The sequence below is a fragment of the Trachurus japonicus genome, chromosome 8 (assembly GCF_045865225.1).
Source record: "Trachurus japonicus isolate A0001 chromosome 8, Traja_1.0".
Lineage (NCBI taxonomy): Eukaryota > Metazoa > Chordata > Actinopteri > Carangiformes > Carangidae > Trachurus > Trachurus japonicus.
In genome coordinates this window covers 31347184-31371858 of record NC_140914.1, presented here as the reverse complement: position 1 = coordinate 31371858, position 24675 = coordinate 31347184, and the positions used below count along the sequence as shown (strand labels likewise).

Sequence of the window (24675 nt, the reverse complement as noted above, 5' to 3'; positions counted from 1 at the left end):
CAAAGAAGGGGTCAAGTTCTCTCCTCTATTGACTTGTGTGAATAGGGACTTTAATCTGCTACATGATTTTATACTAGTCCCAGTTCTTTTCAGATTGTGTCTTTTATGATTAGCCTATGTGAACATTTAATTCTCAGATGGGAACTGTATGGGAAAATAAATCAGAAAAGGATATGATGATGTATCTCTGGTCTCTGTGAGGAAAAAGATGATGGCTCTTGCTATCTGATTCTGTCAAATTGCAACAGAACTGCAACTAAACATGATAAGTCCTGTAGCTACCAATGATGTAATGTAGAAGAGATGTACTTGAGCAGTTATAAAGTTGAGCTGCTGAATAGCTCTAGCCTCTAACACTTGCACAATATCATCCACGCCTACTCCTGCACTGTGGTAGCTTTGTCTGGATTAGAGGTTAGAGAAACATCATTAGGCCTATTTTTAAATGTCCAATTTAAACATTTAACTTTTTTCTTTCTTTCTTTCTTTCTTTTTTTTATTTTTATTTTTTACCTTTGTCCTATTTTGATTTGGGGTCAATAACTAGGATCCTGTAGGCCTAGATTCACATGTGTCTGTAGAATTGGTGAGTGTGGCTGAGACTGGATATAAACATGATTTAAAATGACTTTTACTTATCACAATTTTCCCATTAAATACTTGAATAATTGACCAAATATGTTGTTTAATTTTCACTCTAGCGCATTCGGTGACATCCAAACTTAAAGAAGACTTTTACTTTGAAAGTCAACACCGGAAGTCACCGTGTGTTATCGTTTCAACGCAGCTTGATTGGTGGGAAATCAGATCCTGAAGTTGGCGTTACATTAATGTAGTGGTGGGGATGTGGTGGTCGGTATTAAACATAATACTCTGACACTATTTTCCGTGAAACCGGTAACAACCGGCCGATGAACCGACTCCGAAGCCGATGGTAGGTTGAGCAGGTAATTTAGCCAACGACTTCATACTTTTTAGGGCCTGAGGAAAACACAGTTAAGCCAGCGATAAATAGCCATGTCGTGGGAAGAAATGCCGTGTTTTGTGGCCTCGCCTCGACACTGTGAGACTGCTCTCTGATCCCGCAGGACAACAAAACAAGCAGAGGTAACTTCGCAGCTAACTGTCAGCACGGCTACCGCTAGTCCAGAGTTAGCTTTATAAATTAGTCAACACGACCGCCTGTGCTCTAGCCTGTTAGCTTCCGAGCCATGGCGGACAGCCTCGGAGAGGAGTCCGGCGGCGGTGCCCTTGGCTTAGGCGTCACCGGACAGGGCAGCGGAGCCTCGCTGCTGCCGACTTTGGCTAACTCTCTTCCGGGGGGGAACTCGACGGTCGCCGGTGTGCTCTCCGGCTCCAACCCGGCCTCCGCTGCTCCCGCCGCGGCCGCGCCGAGTGGCCTAACCGCCGTGGTGGCCCCCGTGTCCGCTGTCACCGCTACCCCCGCCGGGTTTGGGAACACATTCACCCCCGGCTCGTCGCCACCGGTCGTGGCCGTGGCTCCGACCGTACACGCCTCCTCGCCTCTCCCGGGAATTGGTCTCGGGGTCGGCGGGGTGGCCGGGGTGGCAGGAGCGGGCCTCCTGTCCCAGATCCACGCCACCTCCTGGGACCCGACCCTCAGCACGGACTGGGACAACGAGAAAGCCTCCCAGCAGTGCATCCTGAGGATAAAGAGGTATAAAACACAACATACAGCGGCAACAATCCGCATTGAATTAATGATTTTTCCGTTTCAGGTGATCAGACCGCTATAACCTCCGTGGAGTGTGTAAAACCGAAAGTGAAAGTTTTCTATTAAGTTTAAATCATCACCAGAAAGATTTGGGGGCTTTAAATCAATAGAAACCCCATGACACTTTAGTATTTAATTACATTTAGACAAATACACATTTTAGTTTGGGTAATTGAAATGACAAAAAGACATGATTCACTTGATTCATGATTCACTTGATTCAAGACATGATTCATGTCTACTCAGGTATTCACAAGTAGTGTCACAGTTACCTAGAATCATACTCCTACCTCCTACCCAAGTCAAGAATGAGCTAGTCCTTAATAAAATAGTTAACAGTAAAGTTGTCTTTTTAAAGGTATTTGGGAATGTAGCAGCAGAAGTTTCATGGACAGATATCCGTGTGCCCTACGAGGAACCTCATCTGTCTCTCTCCTGCTCCGTCTGTCTTTGCAGGGACATCATGTCGATCTACAAGGAACCTCCACCGGGGATGTTTGTCGTTCCTGATCCTCAAGACATGACCAAGGTGAAATGTTAGGTTCTGACTGAAGCAGCGTTTCACACTACGACCCCATTTACATTTGTCTTTGTCAAGTGTTCTGAACATTCAAATCCAATTCAAATCCAAAATAAACTGTTAGGGGATCAGATGAATGTGACAGCAGCTCGGTGCAACTTCTAACTCAAGTGTAAGATCAGCTGTAGAGGCATCCACATCCACATCCACAGCAGATGTGCTTGAACTATATGCAGCATTAATGTTATGCACATCTTGGAGATGGTGGATCACTACCTGCTTAGAGTGACAAGCAAACCACCTGCAACAGTGGTTTGAACAGCCGGACTATATTCTGACTTGAATGTTTTCTGGATGCTTACTTTACTTTACTTCACTTTACTTTATTTGTTTATTTAGTCGGGACAATGCATATTAATGGACAGTGAGTGCTAGAGTACCCACAGTAAATACACCGGATTTAGCACATGTGCTAAATTACATCCATAGTCCCCAAAACAATACAACAAATTAACATAAAATGTCCATAAAGACAGAGGACCAGTAGATAACGGGAAAAGTTCTTTTACATAGTTACAGGGTTAGACATGATTCTTTGAATTGTAAAAAAAAAAAGAAATATATATAATCTATATAGCTGCGATTAACATGATTCATTTTAAATATAAAAATATAAATCTATACAGTTGTGCTTGACATGATTCGTTGAATTATAAAAACAACAAAAAAATCTATACAGTAAGTTGCAATTGACATGACATGAATTGCCATGTACACACAAGGTTTTAATGATATCCAATTGTCAGTAGACACATGCAGTAATAATAATCCTTTCTATTCAAAAAACACAAAATAGAATACAAAGATGAAATTGATACGATTACTTGAGCTCAAGCTCCACACTGTTACTTTCAACCACGTATCACTGTCTTTGGAGTTTGCCTGGTTGTCATGGAGATACGTTAGTTGTCATACTCGGGTCGCATAACCTAGATATCTCCACGACAACAGAGCACACCCAATACGCATGTAAAACTTCCTGGAAAAAGCTTGTAAATGACCCTTAAGTAAAGGCCTCGTTATCACGTTTTTTCCAAGGTTCAGATTGAACTTTGATGCTGAAAAGAGAAATTGAGCGTCGCGTGTCACCATAGATGCAACTATGAAACCTGCAGTCAATTTGCATGGTTAAGTTATTTATAGATTTGTTTTAACAGCATGTAAGAATGACGAGTATTATTTAGTTTGGCCGGTAGTATCAGGGTGTGTTTTCCAAGATGTGCTACTTTTACTGCCAAGTGGGCTTTTCCAGTTTAACTAGTCTTCAACACAGACCAGTACGAGTGATGTTTTCAGGTCATGCATGGACTCACTGACGCTTCACGTTCCTGTAATTTTCTACATTGGTTCCTGGCAGAGGGAGCTGGATGTTATCAGTTGTTTACTAGGTCAGATTTTCTGCTCCACGTCCTCCTCATCACTGGTTTTCCTTTCTCCCAATGTCTTACTCGTCCCCCTCTCGTCTCCTGACACCCTTCCTGTCTGTCGTTCCTTATTTCCACCACCCTGTGACATAACTTTTTGTCTTTCTCTCCTTCCCTGCAGATCCATGCCCTGATCACGGGGCCGTTTGACACACCGTACGAGGGTGGTTTCTTTCTCTTCTTGTTCCGCTGCCCCCCCGACTACCCCATCCACCCACCACGGGTCAAACTCATCACCACGGGACACAATACGGTCCGCTTCAACCCCAACTTCTACCGCAACGGCAAGGTGTGCCTCAGCATCCTGGGGTGAGTCAGGGTTCACTCCGTTTTAGGGATGCACATGATGATTAACCGTTTAACCCATAATACTCTAACTTTCATCTGAGACAGAGCACAGTGGATCTGGTGCTGATCAGCTGTTGCAGCGCATGTGCGTGTATTTTATAACGGCAAAAAAAAAAAAAAAAATTGAATCTTATCGGTTCGGTTAACGAGTGTTGGTTATCGGTCATAAAAAAAATAGCAGATATGCGGGCGGGGGGGGGAGCTACACGTGCTTTTGGTGTGGTTTATTAACGCTGCTGTCGGCACGAGCGGACAAGGCAGCACGCATTCGGTTTCTTTTCTTTTTTTCATGTCCGCGGTCCTCTACGAAGAATGCAACCATTGCATCCACCTGTTTTGCCGATGGTTTTGCCCTTTTTGCGGAAAGGAAAATCACTCACTCTTTGACTACTCCCTTCTCCCTACACACTATATAGGAACTTCTATATAGTGAGCTCACTGGTAAACTGAAAAAACACTTTCAGACACTACTCTGCTGCGCAGTTAATTACGTTTTTACGTCGCATAGCTAAAACCTAGATCAATGCCGACCGCTATCATAACCGCAATGTATTGTTATGGTATAATATCACTTACTTAATGACCATTGGTTGTACACTACTTTTCACGTCTTACTTACTACCAGCCGTGCTACTGCAGCTGACTGAGCCTTTTGGAGCCGCGGCTCGGCTCACGCTAACGTGGGCTCGGTGTGTTCCTCTCGGTCAGCTGGTGAAGCAGCGGTCTGATGAGCATGATGTCCGTGACGTGTCCCGTTATGCGCGACAAAGTTGTGACGATGTCAGGTGATGAAAAAGACACCTATAAGCTTATAATACACCGGGAAACCCTGGAAACAGTATTGGGAGTTTTGTTTCTCTTTGTCTCACCAGGAATCTATTGAGGCTTGTTGTCATGGTGACAAAGACAGTTAATTCATGTGATTCTTTCTTTGAATTTGGAGTTTGTGTACTGTAAACTAATGTATTATGTGTGTGTGTGTGTGTGTGTGTGATTGCAGGACATGGACAGGCCCAGCATGGAGTCCAGCACAGAGCATCTCCTCTGTCCTCATCTCCATCCAGTCTCTGATGACCGAGAACCCCTATCACAATGAGCCTGGCTTTGAACAGGTACTCTGTGTGTTGCAGCTCCCTGAGTCTGTATCCCAATGTGCCTGGTTTGGATGTTTAGTCTTAACTTAACTCTGTTAAAGAAGTCATGGTCATAGGTTCACCTGCATTTTAAAAACTTGCATATACCCACTAGTAGGGGTGTCCCTGTCTAAGAATTCTCATAGTCAAATCTGATTTGTGAGATTTCTTTCTTCAGTCAACTAATCGTCACATCGTCTTGTTTTTTTTCCCCTCACTGATTCATGACCTCATTTGCATCTTTTTCTGCTCAGGAGAAAAGAACTAAACCACCCAAATAAACAAATTAATTCTTCAGCTGGCGTAAGATAACAACAGAACTTTCTCCATCCAACATTTTCCCGATCACATCACTGTCATGCTGACTGACATGCATCGCTGTTAGACCCCCAGCCCGTCATGTGAATTTGGGCCAGGCTTGGACTCACTGAACCCAAGTTACATTAATAACTCCCGTTCTGCACAGTGATTCTCACAGACACGTCCCAGCAGGGAAGCTTAATAGGAATAGGAATTTATTTATTTAAAACGGGGACAATGCACAAAAACATTAATCTTTGGAGACAAGAGAAGATGCCTTGAGCCAGGTTGTAGCAACATTTGCTGATTTCCAGTCATAGAAGTCCAGAGAAAGCCGGTAAAACGTGGGTCAGGTAAACAATACCACATCGCCATGACAACATATTGTCAGGTGTATTGTTTTGCCTCGTGCTGACGGACCACTTGTTTACATAGAGGCTTGTTTATGCCGTTGCGTGCAGCGGCTGTCGTCCGTCTGCCGTCTGCCCAATTTCACGTGAATGCAGCATGAAAAATACGATTGAGTTGCTTGTGATATACAACCGCAACGCTAGATGGGAGTAATTCCTACACAATGTACCTTTAAGGATTAAGTGCTGTCCATTTTTGTTGTTTGAATCCACTCTGTTTTTCTTCCTGGGACGTTTTGAATGCAGCAGTGAAGAAAGACGGATAACAAATTGACACCGTCATGGCTGATTGATTGACAAGTACACTTATAAAGCAGACAACAGTAGAATAGAAGAAATGGAATAATACTTTATTCATCCTCATCGGGGGACACACATAAGACTCATGATACACACACACAGACACATATAGAGCAATAAATAACCTACGCAATAAAAGTACATGGCCTAACAACAATTGTAGTGCCACTAGTGTAAATGTGTGTTGTAGGAACACATACAGTTACTTAGTGCTGCACGATTTGATAAAAATGTGCGATTGCGATTATGGTGGAAAATATTGCGATTTGCGATTGCGATTACGATATTGTAAATTAATGTTGTAAGGAGTCTATTTGCTTGATTATCAAGCACAGCACAGGAAATAACCATATTTTAGGAGTGTATTTCTCAAATAATAAGTGTTTCCTTACAGTATCTTTGTATTAAATAAAAATAGGTAACTTTTTGTGCAGTTTCATAGTCTACTGCGATGCCATCATTTATTACAATGCCTTTCTCCCCCCTCACTCCTCTCACAGCACACAGGTAACACAGAGACAGACAGACAGACACACGCACGCACACACACACACAGAACGGACGAGAGGAGACGGCAAATGAGTGTGGCTGTTACCGTAAAATAAAAATAAAAAATAAATAAAAAAGACAGTTAAAAGAAAACCAAACACCGGAGCTTTCTGGTCGTTCGCTCCAACAGGCATATACCTCCTCGTTTTTTAAACGCACTGCACATGTTGCGGAGGAAAACACAGTTCGCTCCGTGACGCTAAAGCTCCACACCTGCTGTAATCACGGGGAGACGGTCCTGCAGCACACGGAGCGCTGTCTGCCAGCTGGGTCGTCACGTGATCAGACCTGCTGGTCACATGACTACTGACGGAGTCTGCTATGCTGCACACATTAGCGGCTCCTCCACACACTACAGGAGTTAAAGTCCCGTTTACAGGCTCACGTGGTCGCACATTTATGTACTTTAAATCGCCAATGGCACTCTTTCGTGCGATTACGTAATCGCACGAAAGAGTGCGATTGGCGATTTAACATCGCGATTCCGATTGCGATTAGATTAATCGTGCAGCACTACAGTTACTGCATATATTAGTATTATTCAGATAAATGAGACGTATGTGCAGGATGTATGTGCAGCTGTGTTTTGGCTCTTGTTATTGGTTGGGTTCAGCTGCAGCAGAGCAGCCACACTCTCGCTCTCTCTCTGATGCTGAGTTTAAAAAAAAGAAGTCACTGCAGGAAACATTGCGTCATTCTCAAAATATCCGCGCTAGACAAACTCTAAACACTGTGCACACCAACCTACAGTTTCCAAACATACAAAGGGCACACACACTGGAAACAGAAGATACTTATTTGGAGGTAAATTGTTACAAATTGGCCCAATCATACTGCGTTGAGGCAGCTGTGGCTCAAGAGGTAAAGCAGGTTGATCAGTGATTCGGCTGCCCAGGACTACTGCTGGTGGCTGTTCCATCAGTGCTTGTGTGTGTAGTAAAAGCACCGTAAGCAGTAAGTCAAAGTCAACAGACATCCCAAAACTAGGTATAGCGTCTATGACGACTTTCACAGATGCCATGTCAGGAATTCATTCCCTGGTAATCTTTGAGCTGAGAATTATCTATGAGACATAATTAGCACCGTTCCATGATTTAAAGGGGAATTGCCATCCGTTTTTTCCAATCTGGAACTTATTTCTAGGATAAAATACGATAATTTACTCACCCAGATAACAAAATTAGATCCAGCCGAGAGCCGCGTATATCTATATAATGCAAGTCTACAGGGCAGCGGAATGCAGCCTCTAAATAACACATTATCTGCCGTGAAACCCGTTCATTTCACCAGTATTTTGTTATGATACGCTTGTGCTACACATCGCTGAGTGCCGGTCAGAGGTTAGTAGGTCAACCTACAGACCCCGGATGTTGATAACAGCTAACCCCGGACTCAGAGGGGAATAGCACTAGCCTATCAGAACTAAATATTGGTGAAATGAATGAGTTTTGCGGCTGATAATGTGTTATTTAGAGGCTGCATTCTGCTGCCCTGTGGACTCGCATTATACGGATACATGTGGCTCTTGGCTTGAACTAATTTTGTCGGAACAACTTGTAATGACACCAAAGTTATCTGAGTGAGTAAATGATCGTATTTTATGCTAGAATGAGGTCCAAATTGTAAAAAAAACGCCAATTCCCCTTTAATTGAATTCAGATGGTTCAATATGAATGTCACTTCTGGATCCTTCAACTACTTTGTATGATCTGATAGCAGCGGTGCACAGCTGTACCCGATCCATCATCGTGAGCAGCACCGACGACGTTCTTTGTCTCTTTTGTCAGTGTGCTTTCATTTAATTCACCTGAGGCTCTGCTGTGTGTGTGTGTGTGTGTGTGTCTGTGTGTGTGTCTGTGTGTCTGTGTGTGTGTCTCAGGAGCGCCACCCAGGAGACAGTAAGAACTACAACGAGTGCATTCGCCACGAAACCATGAGGGTGGCAGTGTGTGACATGCTGGAGGGCAAAGTCCCCTGTCCCGAGGCCCTGTGGTGAGACCAACATGACTCTCCAATTCATCTTCATGTTCCTTGTGTCTGTGACTTTTTTAATTGCCTCTGTCCTCTTCTTTCTTCTTCACTTACTCTTCTCCATCTGCTAATTGCTGTGTGCTTGTGTGCTTTTAGGAGTGTAATGGAAAAGTCCTTCCTAGAATACTACGATTTCTATGAAGGAGTCTGCAAAGAGCGACTGCATCTACAGGGACAGAACATGCAGGTGACTACATTTGTTTCTATTCATCTCTATTTTCCTCATTTCCATTTAAAATGTGACATCTTGAAGATTAAAGCCCCAGTATGTAACTTATTTGGCCTTTTATTAGCAAAAATCAAACATGTCTTTCATAAATACATATTTCACTGAAGTGGAATCACACCCGCATACAAATGAAAGCTTTCTGGTACCTTAGAATGAGTTGTTACAAGTCGTTACAAATACATAACGCACCGAACCGAGGCGGCCATGTTGCATCGCCATTTTTTACGTTGAGTGGCAGCGTGACCGTAGGTAACCACGGAAACTCAGCGGAGCTGTGGGCTCGGCCTGTTAAAAGTGTCACCACTGTGTAGTGTGAGGAAGGACGGAGGCACTGGTGTTGCATTCAGGTGCAGTCAGGCAGACGGCCGTCGGCAAACCAACCGGATGTCATTTTACTCAATGAGAGAAAGTTTTAGTTTTAATAAGTGTATTTGTATCAGGGACAATGTATAAAATAACAATGAGAAGAGATGCCTTGTACCAGATTTAGCTTACTAGATACTTTCCATCCGTAGTCCCTGGGCAGGTGAAAGACGGTAAAACGTGGGTCAGGTAAACCAGTGATTTTCAACCACTGTGCCGCGGCACACTTGTGTGCCGTGAGCTTTCGCCAGGTGTGCCGTGGAAAATTACCAAATTTACTTAATTGATCCAAACTAGCGATGCACATTTTGATTTTTTTTTTTCAGACCGATAACCAACGCTCATAGGCGATTATAACCATTAACGAGTGAGATTCAGCACTCCACTGAGTGTCTGTGACTATAGGCTCGTGCCGACTGCCAGTCTCATTTTGTTTGTTTTTTATTTTTATAACACACGCGCGCTGCTCCCGCTGTGCTGCAGCTCATCCACGCCAGCGGAGCGCTCCTCTGCTCGTCTGTGCAGCTGCAGGTGAGTGACGGGGAGCCGGCTGGAGAGCGCCTCCTTTTTATTTAAGGGGCACCGTCCTTATTCGTATTCACTCGGTTTTCCACACACACGTCATTTTAAACATGTGTGTGTGTCTCGTGTGCAGACGCAACGGTCAAATATACGGACGAGCAACAACTTAATTAATCATCATTTAATTATTTTATTTTGAAAATTGACCGGATTCTCTCGCCTTTTTTGTGCCCGACTTCCTGTCTGGTACGACCTGGTCTGTCCAACTTGACGGCGCTCTTGGCTCACGGCTCGCGTGAAAAATAGAACTGAACCGATCTGAAGCGCTGCAGCTGCGCGCACTGCACTCCAGAGCGCGAGATGTGCGACCAGGCAGAGTGAAGCACGCGTTGCAGGTTGCACTCAGAGTTTGTTCTGACTTTCTATCACAGGGAGTGCACAACATAAGTTTAAGTCCTCTCATGTTTGCTGTGAAATATGGCTGAAGGCACGAGTGGAAGTGTGCACGTGTTGACAAGCTCCCATGAGTTGATTGACAGCTAAAAAAAAAAAAAAGGCTTTGTTGAGCATCTGTGTCTGGCAGAGTTGGCTAATAAAATAGGACTTTTTTTATGTCAATGAGTGTAGTGGCAGAAGCCTGCACAGTGACCATTACTCAGTCACAGTCAGAACAAACTAACTACAGTGTAAGAGACAAAATTTGTATTATTTTTACTGTATTAGGCTGCACTGTGTCATTTTCTAACATTTTTGGTTAGTGGTGTGCCGCGGGATTTTTTTAATGAACAAAGTGTGCCGTGGCTCAAAAAAGGTTGAAAAACACTGAGGTAAACAATACGACATCACCATGACAACATATTGTCAGGCCTGTATTGTTTTGCCTCGTGCTGGCGGACCACTTGTTTATATAGACGCTTGTTTATCCTGTTACATGCAGCGTCTGTTGTCTGTCTGACGTCTGCCCGATTTGCAACATCAAGAATACGTTCCGATATGCAACCGCACCGCTAGATGGGGGGAATTCCTACACATTATACCTTTAATGTCAGTTTATGTTACGTGAGAAAGCAAAGGGGATCTTCAGATGACCAGTGACCAAAACTCTGTTACCTGTTCACAACTGGCCTGGTTGAACAAAGTATGCTTAACTCTAACTGAGAAGTTTGCATCCATATTGCACAGCTCATTAACATTTTGAATAATCAATAGTCAGTGACAATTCATTGTTTTCAATCTTTCAAGTGTAACAGAACTTTGCTTGAGAGACACAATAACAGTTTGATTTGGTTTAATTTGTTGTATGTAACACGGTTATCTTGTCCAAACTACAGGTTGTATACACTGTTACCTGTTCATGTTTATCATGCAATTGATTTTTTTGTTTTTTTAATCACATCAGGGTTTCCACTACATGTAATTGATTGTGGTGCACCGCCACGGCAAAATCAAAGCCGCCACACCTTCAGAATGATGATTATTTTGTTAAAACAATGTAAAGCAGGGTTTCCACTACCAGTTACCATTCACTTTGCACCCCTTTCCACTACACAGTCACAACTCAAGTAATTTCACGGCGGCCGCCTCGCTCTCTTATTTCGATCCTCTCGTCAGCTCCAAACTCACTCGTCTGCACCTCGTTAACGGGCCACAGTGTGGTTTTCCACACAGCAGTGAACTCAGGTGAAAGAACAACAACAGTCTCAGTACAGATTCTTTTTTCTTTGATTCTTATGTTGGACATTGCGCTCGACTGCTAGTGGAAAAGAAAAAACAAAAACGAGTAGAGACGTGTCCAGTTGAGTCGCACTAGTGAAAAAGGGCCATAAATAATAACCCCCCTAAAGTGAGGTTAAAAGGGTCGCCGCCACTACTTAAAAAAATCCTAAAGGAAACACTGCACATGAATCCCCATTAGTTTAGTTTAGTTTAACTTCATTGTCCACCTAAGTGGAAATTTGTCTTTGCCTTCCCCACATAAAATTACAGTACACACAGACAATCCATACAGCTGATTAGCTGGTGACTAGATAACCAGCTAGTCTTCAACAATAACCTTAAAGGCCCCATGGCATGAAAAATGTGATTTTGGTTATTTTATGCTTGGGGAGGTCTCTAGGCCACGTATACTGCCCCATGCATCAAACTGGTCATAAACAGAGAAACGCACACCGCTCATTTGTAGGAACTATCTCTTTAAGACGAGCAGATAGCACTTCCTCCTTTGGGTGATGTCACACACAAGGTAACTCCGACAACCACGACCAGTTGGTTTTTTTTTTCAATTTTTATGAATGCAGCTTAGGTTTCGTTACTTGCCTGTGATTGGCCCAACCACACGCCACTCAAAAACAGTCAGCCAATCAGAGGAGAGGTTCTCATTCTCTCTTCTGATTGGCCAAATGACCTGTGCCTGCTAGAGCTCCAGAAAGAGGCAACAGAAAGGGACCGTATAAATGATATTAAGCAGATCACAGGTACTCAAAACCAATGATACATCTTGTTAGGGATATCAGCAGGTAAATAAACCCAGAGAAAAGTGCACAGCATGAGGCCTTTGTTTTGCAATACAATGAAGAATGAATAATAATACAATAGAAACTCACCTTTGTCAAGCACAAATTCCCAGAACAGGTGACTGAAAAGAAAGACGCAGCTGAGCGTTATCTATCTACTGACATAATATTTGGGTAGAACAAGATTGCTCTTCCTCACAGCCTAATTTCTTAGTTGCATACAGTACTGAATGTGCTCACACTTGGTTCACTCCTCCACCCAGGACCCATTTGGTGAGAAGCGCGGCCGGTTCGACTACCAGGGCCTGCTGGCCCGCCTCGGCGCCACCCACAGGCGGATACGGGAGAAAAGCCTGGCAGAGGACAACCACAATGACGACGATTCAGACTCAGACACCAGCTCCTCAGGGACAGACCCCGACAGCCAGGGAAGCTCCCACCCCTGACTCTGTGGGATGGCGCTGGACTCAGACCCAGGCTAAGAACTAAAGACAAAGGGACCTATTTTGTTTTGTTTGCAGTGGAGGAACAAAATCAAAGAAGAGATCACAAGTCTTTAAGGCTTGAGTGAGTCCAAGGTTCAGGTTTGCAATCAAGCTTCTGTTGTGTGGATGTTACAGAGAGAAGAGATCGTAGCACTCTCTTGACATTGAAAAATGAACATCAACTGCTGGCAAATTGGAACCAGAGTGGTGTATTTGTGCCACTTCTGTGGTTTCCTAACCAACTGTCGTGTTGATGTCCTGTTTGATTCGAAAACTTAAGACGGTTGCCCAAATGCCTGATAGATTTTGAGATTAATCAGCCAATGTTGCTTGTAAAAATGTTAGTTTCACATCTCAGACCTTTAAATTTACAAAAGAAATGGATAAAATAAAAGTGTATAACACCCTAAAGTAGCTGTTAAACTTTGATTCACGAGTCCAAACTGAAATTTAGTCTGTTTTCTCTTTTTAAATCCAGTGCTCCCAGAGGAACAACTGTGTGGGAACAAGGGACATTGGCTTGAGTTAAAGCAGTGAGAATATGATGGTATTTATCAGAGCTGGCCTCGTTGTCTTTGATTTCAAGCGAGGAGAAAGGTGGAAGGTAACGGGAGAAAGTCAACATTGCCAAGGCCACATGCCTCGTCTCCTGGCCAGGGTCAAACCTGTTTCCGTCAGACAGGACCTACACAACCTGGCCTCAAAAAGCATCAGCCTCTGGTTTCTAAATACAATTCCTGTGTAATATACAAAAACTTCTGCTTAGCCTTCAGTTCTTAATGTCCTGTCGAACTGACAGCAAATCTGTTTAGCACGTAGGAAAGCGTTAGAGCAATGTCAGTTTCATGGACATCCATCTTTAAAACCCTTCTCATGTTGTTTTCTCATTGTCATGCTGAAACTAATCCTAATTGACTGTGTGTAGGGTGCGTTGTTCGTTTGGAGACCCTGTTCTTCTTCAGGTCTTCTGATTAACCAGTAAAGATACAAACCAAACCAAACCAACCTTTTGCGTAGCAACATTTCCTGGGCTTCAGGAAAACCCAGTGAAGTCGAGATGAGGGTAGCGTCTCATTTGTTCATAATGCAAGTAACTCAGAACGAGGCTCTGAGGAATACAGCGGTACACACGGATGGCAAAGCAAGTCTTATGTTTTTACATTATTTCTCTTAACGTTCGTCAAGTACCTTTTTGTTGAAAGGAAATGCAGCTAATAGCAGTAGCTAGAGGAACCCCTATTCGTTAGATGTCAGTCAAAAATAAGGAGTGACGAAACCTGAAAGGTGGGCTTTTGATTAGCCTGATTTGTACAGCCAACAGTTTACCCACTGACTGCTCAATAACACGGGACGTTTTTAAAGGGATAGTTCAACATTTTGGCAAATTGGCCCATTGCCATAATCCCTATAGTCATAGCAGTAGGTTCGTTAACATTATTTGTCGGTGCAAGCTATTTTTAGAACGGTGGAGCAGAGCCGTGAGCTGCTCAGAGCTACGCTATGGAGGCTGAAGGAATTTCTTGGTTTCCCTCATCAAACTCATCAAATACAAAACTCCAAAACGCTTTCGTGGACAAGTTGTTATAATAATGGAACGTTACGAAACGGAGCCGTTTTCGAGGTAAATACAGAGACTGCTTGTTGAAAAACTGTGAACGCAACGCGCATCAGCGGTTTTGCATGAATTTACCTCTAAAACAGCTCCGTTTTGTAACGTTGTGTTATTATCTCATAGCATGGTGATTGTGCAGCTCACAACTAGTCCATGACAGCGTTTTTGAGTTGTTGGATTGTGTGTTTGATGAGGGAAACCAAGAAATACCCTTAGCCACCATAGCGTAGCCGTGAGCAGCCTGCCACTCCGCTCCGCCGTTCTAAAAATAGCTTACACCAACAATTAAAGGTAACGAACCTACTGCTATGACTATAGCGATTATGGCAATGGGCCAATTTGCCAAGATGTTGAACTATCCGTTTAACATTGTTCTTGTTTGTTTGTTGGGCTTTCAATGAAAAAAACACTTGGATAGGTTCAGATCTGTCTCAGTTACACACATTTTACATTCAAAGTTCTACTGATGGCTCTGATCATTTTGCCCGTTCAGATTGGCTGAGATTCCTTTCCTCATTTTACTCGACTCTAAAATGTGGGAGAAAATCTACAGTTTTCAATCCATTTCAGTTGAAGCTAATGAGTATGTTGCTAATGTTTAGTTTTAATGGAGGTGGCATCCTCTCATCCAACTCTAATTAATACACAGTATTTCCCTCAGTGTTTGTCAACTGATCCTTGAAGCCCAAGCCCCCAAAATCAGCCTTTTTCAGACTCTCTTCAAGACAACCTTTCAACAAGAGACAGCTGGACAGATGAACGACCGTCGTGCTTGTTGTAGCTTCTTTTCTGCCTTCCACTGCCCTCCAGTGTCTTGCCTTTAGAGAAGAAGAGCACTTTGGGCTCTGCTGTCAGCATTTCGTCGGACCCCATGCCACTGGCAGCGGTTAGCTTGCTGAAGATTCAAACCGTATTACCGATGTAGGGCATTCCTTTATCTTTATTTTATTATGTTATAGGATGTTTATATGAGGAGCGGCTCCTAAAAGAATATATGTGATTGCCAAAATGTTGATTGCAGCAGACTTCCTGAAGTGTAAGTGAGGAGATCATATTCCTGTTTGGCTGTTTTGTGTTGTGCTTATTGCAGGGTTCTCCTGTGGCTTTGTAAAAGGGTTAAGTTGCTAACAGAAGTGATCATTTCCAGCTCATGGAAATGTTGGTATTGTACAGAAGTTCTGGAAAAGTACAGAATAAAATGTTCAGTCCTAATATGTGTAATTGGTGTGTTTTTTTCTTATACATGCACAAACACTGTCAATTCAAGTACAGGCAAGTGTGCAAGTTATTTATGCACTAGCATTTGATGGGGGCTTCTTCAATAGCTGAAGCAGGATCATGTCAGGTGTCCACAGAGACAGAGTACAATCTTGATTAAAGGGATAGTTCACCCAAAATTGAAATTTCACTCATTATCTACTCACCCTCATGTGGACTAAGGGCTGGGAGAAGTTTCAGAGTCCTCCGTGGCTTCTCTGAGTTACAGGGGGTCTCGGCGTAGCAGTGCATATCCATATGACGGTTGCAAATGGATACCAACTGTCTTCGTAACAAAAAGACACACCAAAAAACATCCAAATACCTCCATGCTGCTCGTATGTAATGTCCGTCTTGTATTGAAGCCCCGACATGAGAAATTGTTCCGGAAAAAAATTAATAAGTCTATATTTTAAGCTTGTTTTGTAGCGGAAGCTTCTCTTCCTGGTTCGTCAAATTTGGACGACATTACATACGAGCAGTGAGTCAACAGTGCTTACCATCATGTCACTGCCGCCCATAATGATGATATTAATAATCCCGATGAACGGGGAAAAAAAAACAAAGTACACAAACATTACATTGAGACATTTATGAAGAAAATGCATTCTGGTTGGTTTAGTTCACACTGAATTATTAATTCAATCCATGTTGAAATGATCCAGTTAATCCAGCAATAATCTTAGTAATCTATTTATATAATGACAAAAATAGGTGGATGAAACAGACAGACAATTAGGAACATTGAGTACTTTATTAATCCCAATACAAGTCTCTCTTTTGTTACCAAGTATCAGGTTATACAGTGAAACAGTACAGATGGTTTGTACACATGCTCTGAGACAATGTAGGGGTTTGTTAGAGAGGGTACAGGCAGTATCCACATTACGCTGACGCACCAAATTGCTGTTGGTGTTGTTGCTGACCTCCTCAGGCATGGGCAGGTACACAGCCAGAGCCACACAGCTGGCAAAGATGGCCAGAAGGATTATGATTTCAAAAGGTCTGATGGGGGGTTTATAGGAAGTTTATGTGGAAGAGACATTCATTCACACACATATGCAATGACAGTATAATGAAGTTCCTTTGTTAATTCACTACACAGAGTATTTTTACTTTTATCTCAACTACATTTCTATGAGTAACTCTTACTCTAGTCAAGTCAGTGGAATTATTTTTATTTTTTATGAAAATGTGAAAATTCACACTCCTCAACTGTCAATCATAGTTGAACCTGTCAGTGTCAAAGATGCTACTTTCTACAGCCTGTTAGTTCATCAGCTTCTACTTTAACTCAAGTAAAGATGTAACTGAACAACTTAGATTTGAACTGGACTAGAGGATCTTTACTCTGACTCAAGTAATGGAGTTGTGAACCTCTACAAAACACATAAAAGTTAATGATCCTGAATGGCTCATACTGAAAGTATGCAACAGCAACAATCACAAACATACAGTAGGCCCCTCTGCCCAGAGACCCCTCACTGCTGCAGGATGCTAATGCAGGCCTTACGGAAGGGATTCCTCTGTGTCAAAAAGAGGAGAGAGCGGGCTGGCCTTGGGTTTCCTCCTGTGGCCATCGGCTTCTTGGGCTTCTCCTTCTGCTTTCTCTTCAGAGTTTCCTCATCCATGATGTAGGATGTCAGCGGGGGGCTGCTGCTGTCCGCCATTGTCAAGAGAATATTAGTGCCAAATGTATTATTCCAGAGTGTCCGTCCAAGATTTTCTCAACATGTGGTAGTCCTGTCCTATAGGTCTCATTCCACTCATTTATAACCCTTCTCAACTTGTCTCAATCATCTTTCTCACTGATAGTTTGACTGAGTTCCCTCTCTTGCCCCCTCCCAGTTTGTGGAACGGCAGCTGTCCCCTCTACTTGTAAGGGATTGGTTTACTGAGCAGCTGTTTGGACAAGAGAATAAATATAGACAATGAGCAGGGCTGTCACAGCCAGGGGCGACAAAAGAGGACATTCACACAGATAGTCTTGGTATATTATATATTTTAGAAGTGAATCACAGTTACAATTCATTATTAATGTCCTGGTTTGTGTGACCTGAAATGGACATAAGTCTGCAGCTCCAGTACTGAAGCAAAGATCATAGACTCTCACTCTGGAACTTGTAGTCAATCAACATATTAGCTACAATCTATGAGTATGTTTGTAAAACCCAGACATTTGTGACCTCTCAGATGTTGCTAGGAGGCCTCTGATGCAGAAGAAAGTGTCTTTTGTGTAAGTGTATGTTTGTTTGTTGGAAATGTTCTAATGTTGTAAAAGTTGTATTACAACATTGGGTCTAAGTGGGAGTTGCATTGTACTCACCTTTTTTCAACATATTAAACAACTCAGGCTTCACTTGCAGGTTTAACAGCTTATTTAGCCCATAATAGTACATAGCCTTGTTAAGTTGTCTAGACTGTTTATTTGAAAATAATTTGCAACTACAAGTTGAATAAAATCAATGTATGACTTGGTTAGATTTGATATGTTTTAATGCATTTGACTAGTCACACATGTAAGTAGTATTCTAGTAGTATTCTATTCTATTGTAATTAATATAAATATTTTTGTATGCGCCTTTCAAGTGACCAATCAGACGACAGTTAATTGGTGCTATCTTGAACACATCAGACCCCCAGCTCACTCTTTTCCCAATTTGTAGTTTCTGGTCTTTCCAGGACTTTAGTTTTAATAAATTGGATAATAATAATGATAATTATACAATTTATTTGTAAGCGCTTTTACAGATGCTCAAAAACACATTACACTTTAAAAATCAAAAAATGGAACAAAGTCGGAGTGGAATTCAGATTAAAAACAGCAATAAAACTGTATAAAACACACAAAAATCAGTATACAGTAAAACACACAAAAATTATGTATTAAAAGCTTAAAAAATGGTCTTTAATGTTGGGAGAGGTGTGCAGATGCGGATGGGTTTGGGGAGTGAGTTCCACAGGGAGCGTGCAGCGATGGAAAAGGCTCTGTCCCCCAGGTTCGGTGCTTGGTCCGTGCAGGCGGTGAGAGGATGTTTCCTTTGGATGAGCGGAGGTCCCGGGAGGGGGTGTGGTGGTGGTGGTGGATTAAAAAACCTGTTCCTGATCCCTCCCTTTAATAAAATGACTTTACTACTTGAGTAGGCTATCTTCTTTTTCACTTGCCCCTCAGGGATGATCTGTCTAAAATTCTTTTTGGGATATCCAGTCTAGACTGATGAGGGAAAAATAATTCTGAATGATGTTATCATAATGTTTGTTGTGACTGCCAAAGCTTAATCATATCCACTGTGTTGCTCTCTCTTCCCTGCATAAAAACATTTTTCATCATCACAGTGTAATCATCGCTGAATGCTAACATAAAAAAAAAAAATCTGATGTCAGGTTTTACAAAAGCTGAGAAAAGACACATTTAGATTTTCATTTTATAGTAATTTCCACCTAAGAGAGCATGTTAAAACAGGCATGTGTGTATAGAGGTTCGTGAAGATGGATGTTGTCTGACTTCTCAAGCCATGACAGTGGCGTAGGACGGAGGCTCGGCCCCTGGTTGTTGTGGGCTTTTAGGGTAATTCATCTGCACCTGCAAAACAAAATGGGTTGGAATGAACTTCTAAAGCTGCAGGTTAAAATTATTTCTCATTTCAAGTGCTTATACCTGAGCACGTTTTAATAATTTTGAACTTTATCTATTTTCTTTTCTCTCTCTACTTTTTATTCGTCTTTGTTCTTTCTTTTAACTCTATGTTAAATGTATTTATTATTATTTTTTTTTTAATTGTTTGTTTTTATGCTGTTTTATGCTATTCTTTTTTTATTTTTTAAATTTTTTTATTCATATCCATAGTGCAATACAGGTGATAAAACAACATGAAGCAGGAAACAATACAAGTGGAAAAGTGTGTAAGACAGGGGTGAAAAACAAACATAGGCTATATAACAACACAAGCACATTGAGTCGCCTTGGTATGAAATGCACTATATAAATAAAGATGCCTTGCCTTGCCTAAAGACAATATCCACAGGTATTCACAACTTCAAAGATTTGACCGACCTGTGCAGGGTGCTGAGCCACTTGGACACCTGGTGCTTGGGGAGAGGGCATAATCACTGAAGCTCCTGCGTTTTCAACAACCAGTTGTTGTTCCTGCAAGTCAAACACACAGATTCATTTACAGAAAACAAGCAACAAACAAACAAACAAACAAACAAAAAAACTGTTTGACAAGCATCTGGACATTCCCTGTGTAATTAGTTCTCAGTAGCCAGATATCAAACACTAAATAGGGAGATGGTCCAATGAGAGAGTTTAGATGTAAAGACATGTTTAGGCTGATTTACTGTAGTCAAATAAATAAGAAATGATAATAACAATAAGATAATTATGCTGTGTACTTGTACTACAGATCACAAGACAACAATGATTATAGTGGAGAATACTGAATTTGATATCATACTATGGCCGACTCACCTTGCAGCAACTGCAAGTAGCTTTGCTGGCATATGCTGTAACGGTGATTGAAGTAATGAATTCCAACAAACTCAAAATAGCCAAGATCCCTGAAAATCCTTGCATCCGTACCTAGCAAAAACAAACAAGGAAGTTGTAGTGAGTGCAGACACAGGTGTTTTCTCAGCACAGACTATTTTCACACAGCAACCGGTTTTCGCTGATCTCACAGATCCTATGAGCTACAAGTGGACAAACAATCCACAGCAGCTGATTCTTCCTTCTGAGTCATTATCTGTCTGCATGCTGTAGCTCTGGGTCAAAATAATAAAGTGAATACCCGGTAAACTGAGCAGATCCAAGAAGGTTCATAAGGAGGATAACTATTGAAGCAGTGGTTCAATACTCCTGCAGTATCCAGTGAATAGAAGATGGTGCCAATCAATGAAAATACAGCTGCAACGACAGAGACACCCAAAGCGCCGTTCACCTAGCAGAGAGACAGGAAACAACACATGAGGACACCTGGACACCTATGTCCATCTGCATGCAGGACATGCTGTCAACTGTCATCCACATCAATTTTATGTCTTACTGTACTAAGAATTGGATATCACAAAATCACAATGTGATCCAATTCAAAGTAATGCAGGAAAACATTCTCCCTTGTTTTTAATGAGGGGCATTTTGAGCATTACTGAATAATAGCATTTTTTTTTTTAGAACATTATGGTGTCACAGTTAAAGTTGATATTTTACCATTTGGATATAAAATTTCATCACTTTGTTTTACCTGTATATTTAAATTATATTGTGTCATAAATGGTGAATTATTTTTTAAATTGCAGCCTCTGAACAATGAGACCCCTGAATTGTGACACCGCTATTTCGTCACAACACCATCATGAACCTAGTAACCAATAAGTATTCAAAGACACTAACCAGACAGCGGGTCAGATGTTTCCCAGCAGCCACTGTCAGACTTCCAGCTGTGACATACTGCAACATAGAAGGACACAATTATTATTCTGATACATATTCAACATCTGGAAGATGAAGATCACTTTCTGAAACCATGTAGGTGATATCCTGTACAACCTGCAGTGAAGCTGCAACAACCCTGTCATTCTTGTTCATTAGTGCTAGTTAAGTTGTGCTCTTGGTGATGTTTACCATGATGATGTACTGTCCTGTTCATTACTGGAAGAATCAGTACCTCTGCACTAAATTACTCTGCTCCCAGCTGTGTAACCCAGTCAGAGTGCAGCATCACTCCCTGCTGCATGATCCGAGGGTGTGTGTCAGTTGTATGTGAACAGTAGGCAGCCAGGGGGCGCTCTGTTCTTTACTCTGCAGCTTTAAAGGTCAGAGCTCACTCATTGCCCACTTGTGTGTTACCGTTACTACTCCTCCCTCCTGCCTAAGAGCTGCCTCCCCCGTGGCTTCACTGTGAGTGATAACTCTGCTTTATCTGGAACTCTGTCAGGCAGTAGTTTCAGATAAGTAGTTTCCAGGATATTATAGCTGTTTGTGTGAATGGTTAACTGAGAATACAATAGAATACAATGAGAATACAATACAATATCCATGCAGCCATTTACATCATGGGAATTCCCCCATTTTTCTTATACTACAGTGGACTCACCGTCAAAGCTCCCCAGACGAAAATGCCAGTGAATGCCCCGAATGAATCTGCATCAATCACCATCACAATCCCAAGCAACAGAAACAGCAGGCCAGCCATGATCTGGATTGTCTGAAGGGACAAACACAGTCAGAGGTACAGTAACACAGTGTTGATGGTTAAACAAACAGATGGATCACATGAAATATCCAGTGCATGAGGCATGTATTCTCAAATGGGTAGAATTCTTTTTTGCCTTTATTTGATAGTACACAGTGAGATAGACAGGAAAGGCGGAGGCAGAGAGAGGGGGAATGACATGCAGGAAAGGTCTGCCCGACGCGGGATTCGAACTGGGGCCGCCTGCGGTGAGGACTGTAGCCTCTACATGGGGCGGCCGCTTTACCCACTGCGCCACGCACTGCCCCAAATTGGTAGATTTTTCAAGAATCTTTTCAGCCCTGAAGTTCAGCTCAAGTTAAGTAAAACCTTCTACGTAGATCACATCAGGTTGAAAACATCTTAGGGGAAACACCTGTGATGATCCCTAGGATCTCCTGGAGGCTGCATGTGATGGCTGACCTAACCACTGGGATTGTTTGAGGTTTGGTTGTTTGTCACACTCTCTCTGTTTGGACTTTTTGGTTTCATAATGCCTTAATTCGAGTGCTACGTTTCGGTTTATGGCACCTCACGCCACTGATTCTGGTAATTTTCACACTAACAATGTTTAATTTGGTCTTCTAAATTGGTTTGATGTGTTAGTCTTTTTTAATCCTTACTGAGAAGTCTTTCCCTTTTGCTGTGGCCACTTGAACCAGGGCCATGAGACCTCAATAACTCAGGTCTAGAACACCTTAGATCTAGAACACCATAACACAGTCTGCTGCTCTTGCTCCAAATACTGAAGAGCTTACTCTTACCCCAAGCACCAGTGGGCTGTTCCTGCTGAACTTGTTTATCCCGACATAATGTTGCTGTCCATTATTTCCACCATTCTGAGGCACTGGGTGGACATGGGTGACCACCACCACACCTCCCACCGTAGTTGATACAGACGATGACATTTTTCCAAAATTTCCCTCTGCTGCTCTGAGCTGCTGCTTCCTGGTCAGTCATTTATATGCCAAGTTGATTTAAGACCTGTTAATGATTGATCAGAAGACTGATTCCAAAGGTCAGCGTTGTTTTGTGTGGTAAACATTTCTTTATGAGGATACAGTTTCCACAGACACAGAGGATGATGAAGTAGAGGCTGACGAGGATTCCTGGCATACTGGGTCATTTATATGTTTATAGCCTATAATCAATACTTCCTTTGTGCAGCAAGGAAGCACCAGACAGTTCAGCTGTTGCGCAGTTGAATTGCCTGTTGTACTTATCAATGAAGCCAGGTGAGACTAACCAGGTGGTTAAACTTCAGCAAGACCTGGATGATCAGCAATTCTTCACATAGTTACTTCACACCATAAGGATGGACAACATTACAGTGTGGCAAGGTGAAGAGGGCCCGGGCAGGGATTGAACCCACACCTCCCGGGTAAGAGTCACGCGCGCTTACCAGTCATGATCAATTGGAGGCATAGTGACAGGAACCGTCAACTGTCACAACAGCATAACAGTAATAAACTAGCATTTCCTGATGGAAATGCGTGTGAATGCTGAAAGCAGCTGAACGCTGTTGCAGAGTTAGCAAATAGTGCAAGCAGTGACTGATCGCCATACAAATGTTTGACTGAGGTAGGAATCGAACCCACAATCTCATGGTCAGTAGACTTTCACTCTGCCTCTAGGCCACAGTGTACACACAGTTGCAAAGACTGTTGTCAAGACTGTTGTCTGTTGATGAGCTTCACTCTGTCTCACTCTGAAGTTAACGAGCCCAAAGCTGCACCTGTTGGAAACACACTGTGTCAACACCAAGAAGGCTTGAGAGTCAAGCTTGAATGACTTACAATTAAAATTTCTGTGAATTTCAGGCTGAGAGCAGCAGTTTCAACATGAAGCAAGTTATCAGAAGTCAACAGAGGACGACTGGGAAAATAATTCACTATAATTGTTGTTGAGGAAAAATTTGAACAAGCAACCTTCAGGTCTTGAGCCCAGCAAGCTAACCACTAGGCTACAGACACAGACAGTATGTGTGGGGCAAAGAAAACCTTTAATAAGAGGATCACTGGCTTCTGCTTTAAAAAAAAAAGTAAGGAAAGTGCAGAAATTAGCCACACCAAGTAAGAAGAGGACTTTTTTGTGACCTGTGACTATTTTTTGGTGAATTAAAACGAATTAAAAAGCACTTAACAGCAAGTTACAAAGTTGAGCTCCTTCTCCTGCTGCTGTGAAAAAAATGCATTGGGCTGAATGAGAGCAGAGAGCTCCCTGGCTGCATTTAAAAAATATTTTAAATTATTATCTAAGTCTCTTTGCATTTTTGACCAGAATTTTTGCCAGAAGACAAGTGTGGCTACAAAACTGGAGAAAATAATGTGTCTAGAGTTTAATTTGTGGCCGTGCTGACAGTTTAGCCAGAAAAACTCTAGAATGTTTTTTTTGCTTCTCTCCACTCTGGCTGACGATGTCACCACTCTAGCTCTGCTCGTTAGACGCAACACACACCCATTATAAAGCTGGATTTTGTCAAAAAACTTAATGATTTTAAAACTGCCAAATATCAGAAACTGTTGAAGATATCAATAAGCTGAGTCATAGAGGAACACTTAAAAAGTTTGTCTACAGCTTAGAATTTGAATGAAGTCTCTAGCAGAAAGTATGGTGAAGCTTTAGTGGCTGAAAGAAGTAAGAAGATTTGA

General features: G+C 42.2%; 2 protein-coding genes across 3 annotated transcripts; one reads left to right on the top strand and one right to left on the bottom strand.

Annotated features, from left to right (window-relative positions):
* Positions 1 to 805: 805 nt before the first annotated feature.
* ube2z (ubiquitin-conjugating enzyme E2Z) lies at positions 806 to 14291 on the top strand. Of its 2 annotated transcripts, XM_085785188.1 has the most exons (8): positions 806 to 1107; positions 1194 to 1678; positions 2192 to 2264; positions 3861 to 4048; positions 5088 to 5199; positions 8659 to 8771; positions 8907 to 8997; positions 12701 to 14291. In XM_085785188.1, the coding sequence occupies exons 2-8, from the start codon at positions 1212 to 1214 to the stop codon at positions 12881 to 12883; spliced, it is 1227 nt and encodes a 408-aa protein (XP_085641314.1). In that variant the 5' UTR covers positions 806 to 1107; positions 1194 to 1211; the 3' UTR covers positions 12884 to 14291. The 2 variants fall into 2 exon arrangements, with proteins under 2 accessions (XP_085641314.1, XP_085641313.1); XM_085785187.1 differs by having other exon boundaries at positions 806 to 1678.
* A 4907-nt stretch (positions 14292 to 19198) lies between these two features.
* On the bottom strand, positions 19199 to 22959 carry LOC146983743 (membrane-spanning 4-domains subfamily A member 4D-like). Its single transcript, XM_085785473.1, has 7 exons — positions 22789 to 22959; positions 21887 to 21997; positions 21184 to 21240; positions 20582 to 20731; positions 20263 to 20373; positions 19846 to 19938; positions 19199 to 19374 (listed from the first exon to the last, which is right to left on the bottom strand). The coding sequence occupies exons 1-7, from the start codon at positions 22930 to 22932 to the stop codon at positions 19300 to 19302; spliced, it is 741 nt and encodes a 246-aa protein (XP_085641599.1). The 5' UTR covers positions 22933 to 22959; the 3' UTR covers positions 19199 to 19299.
* Positions 22960 to 24675: the final 1716 nt, after the last annotated feature.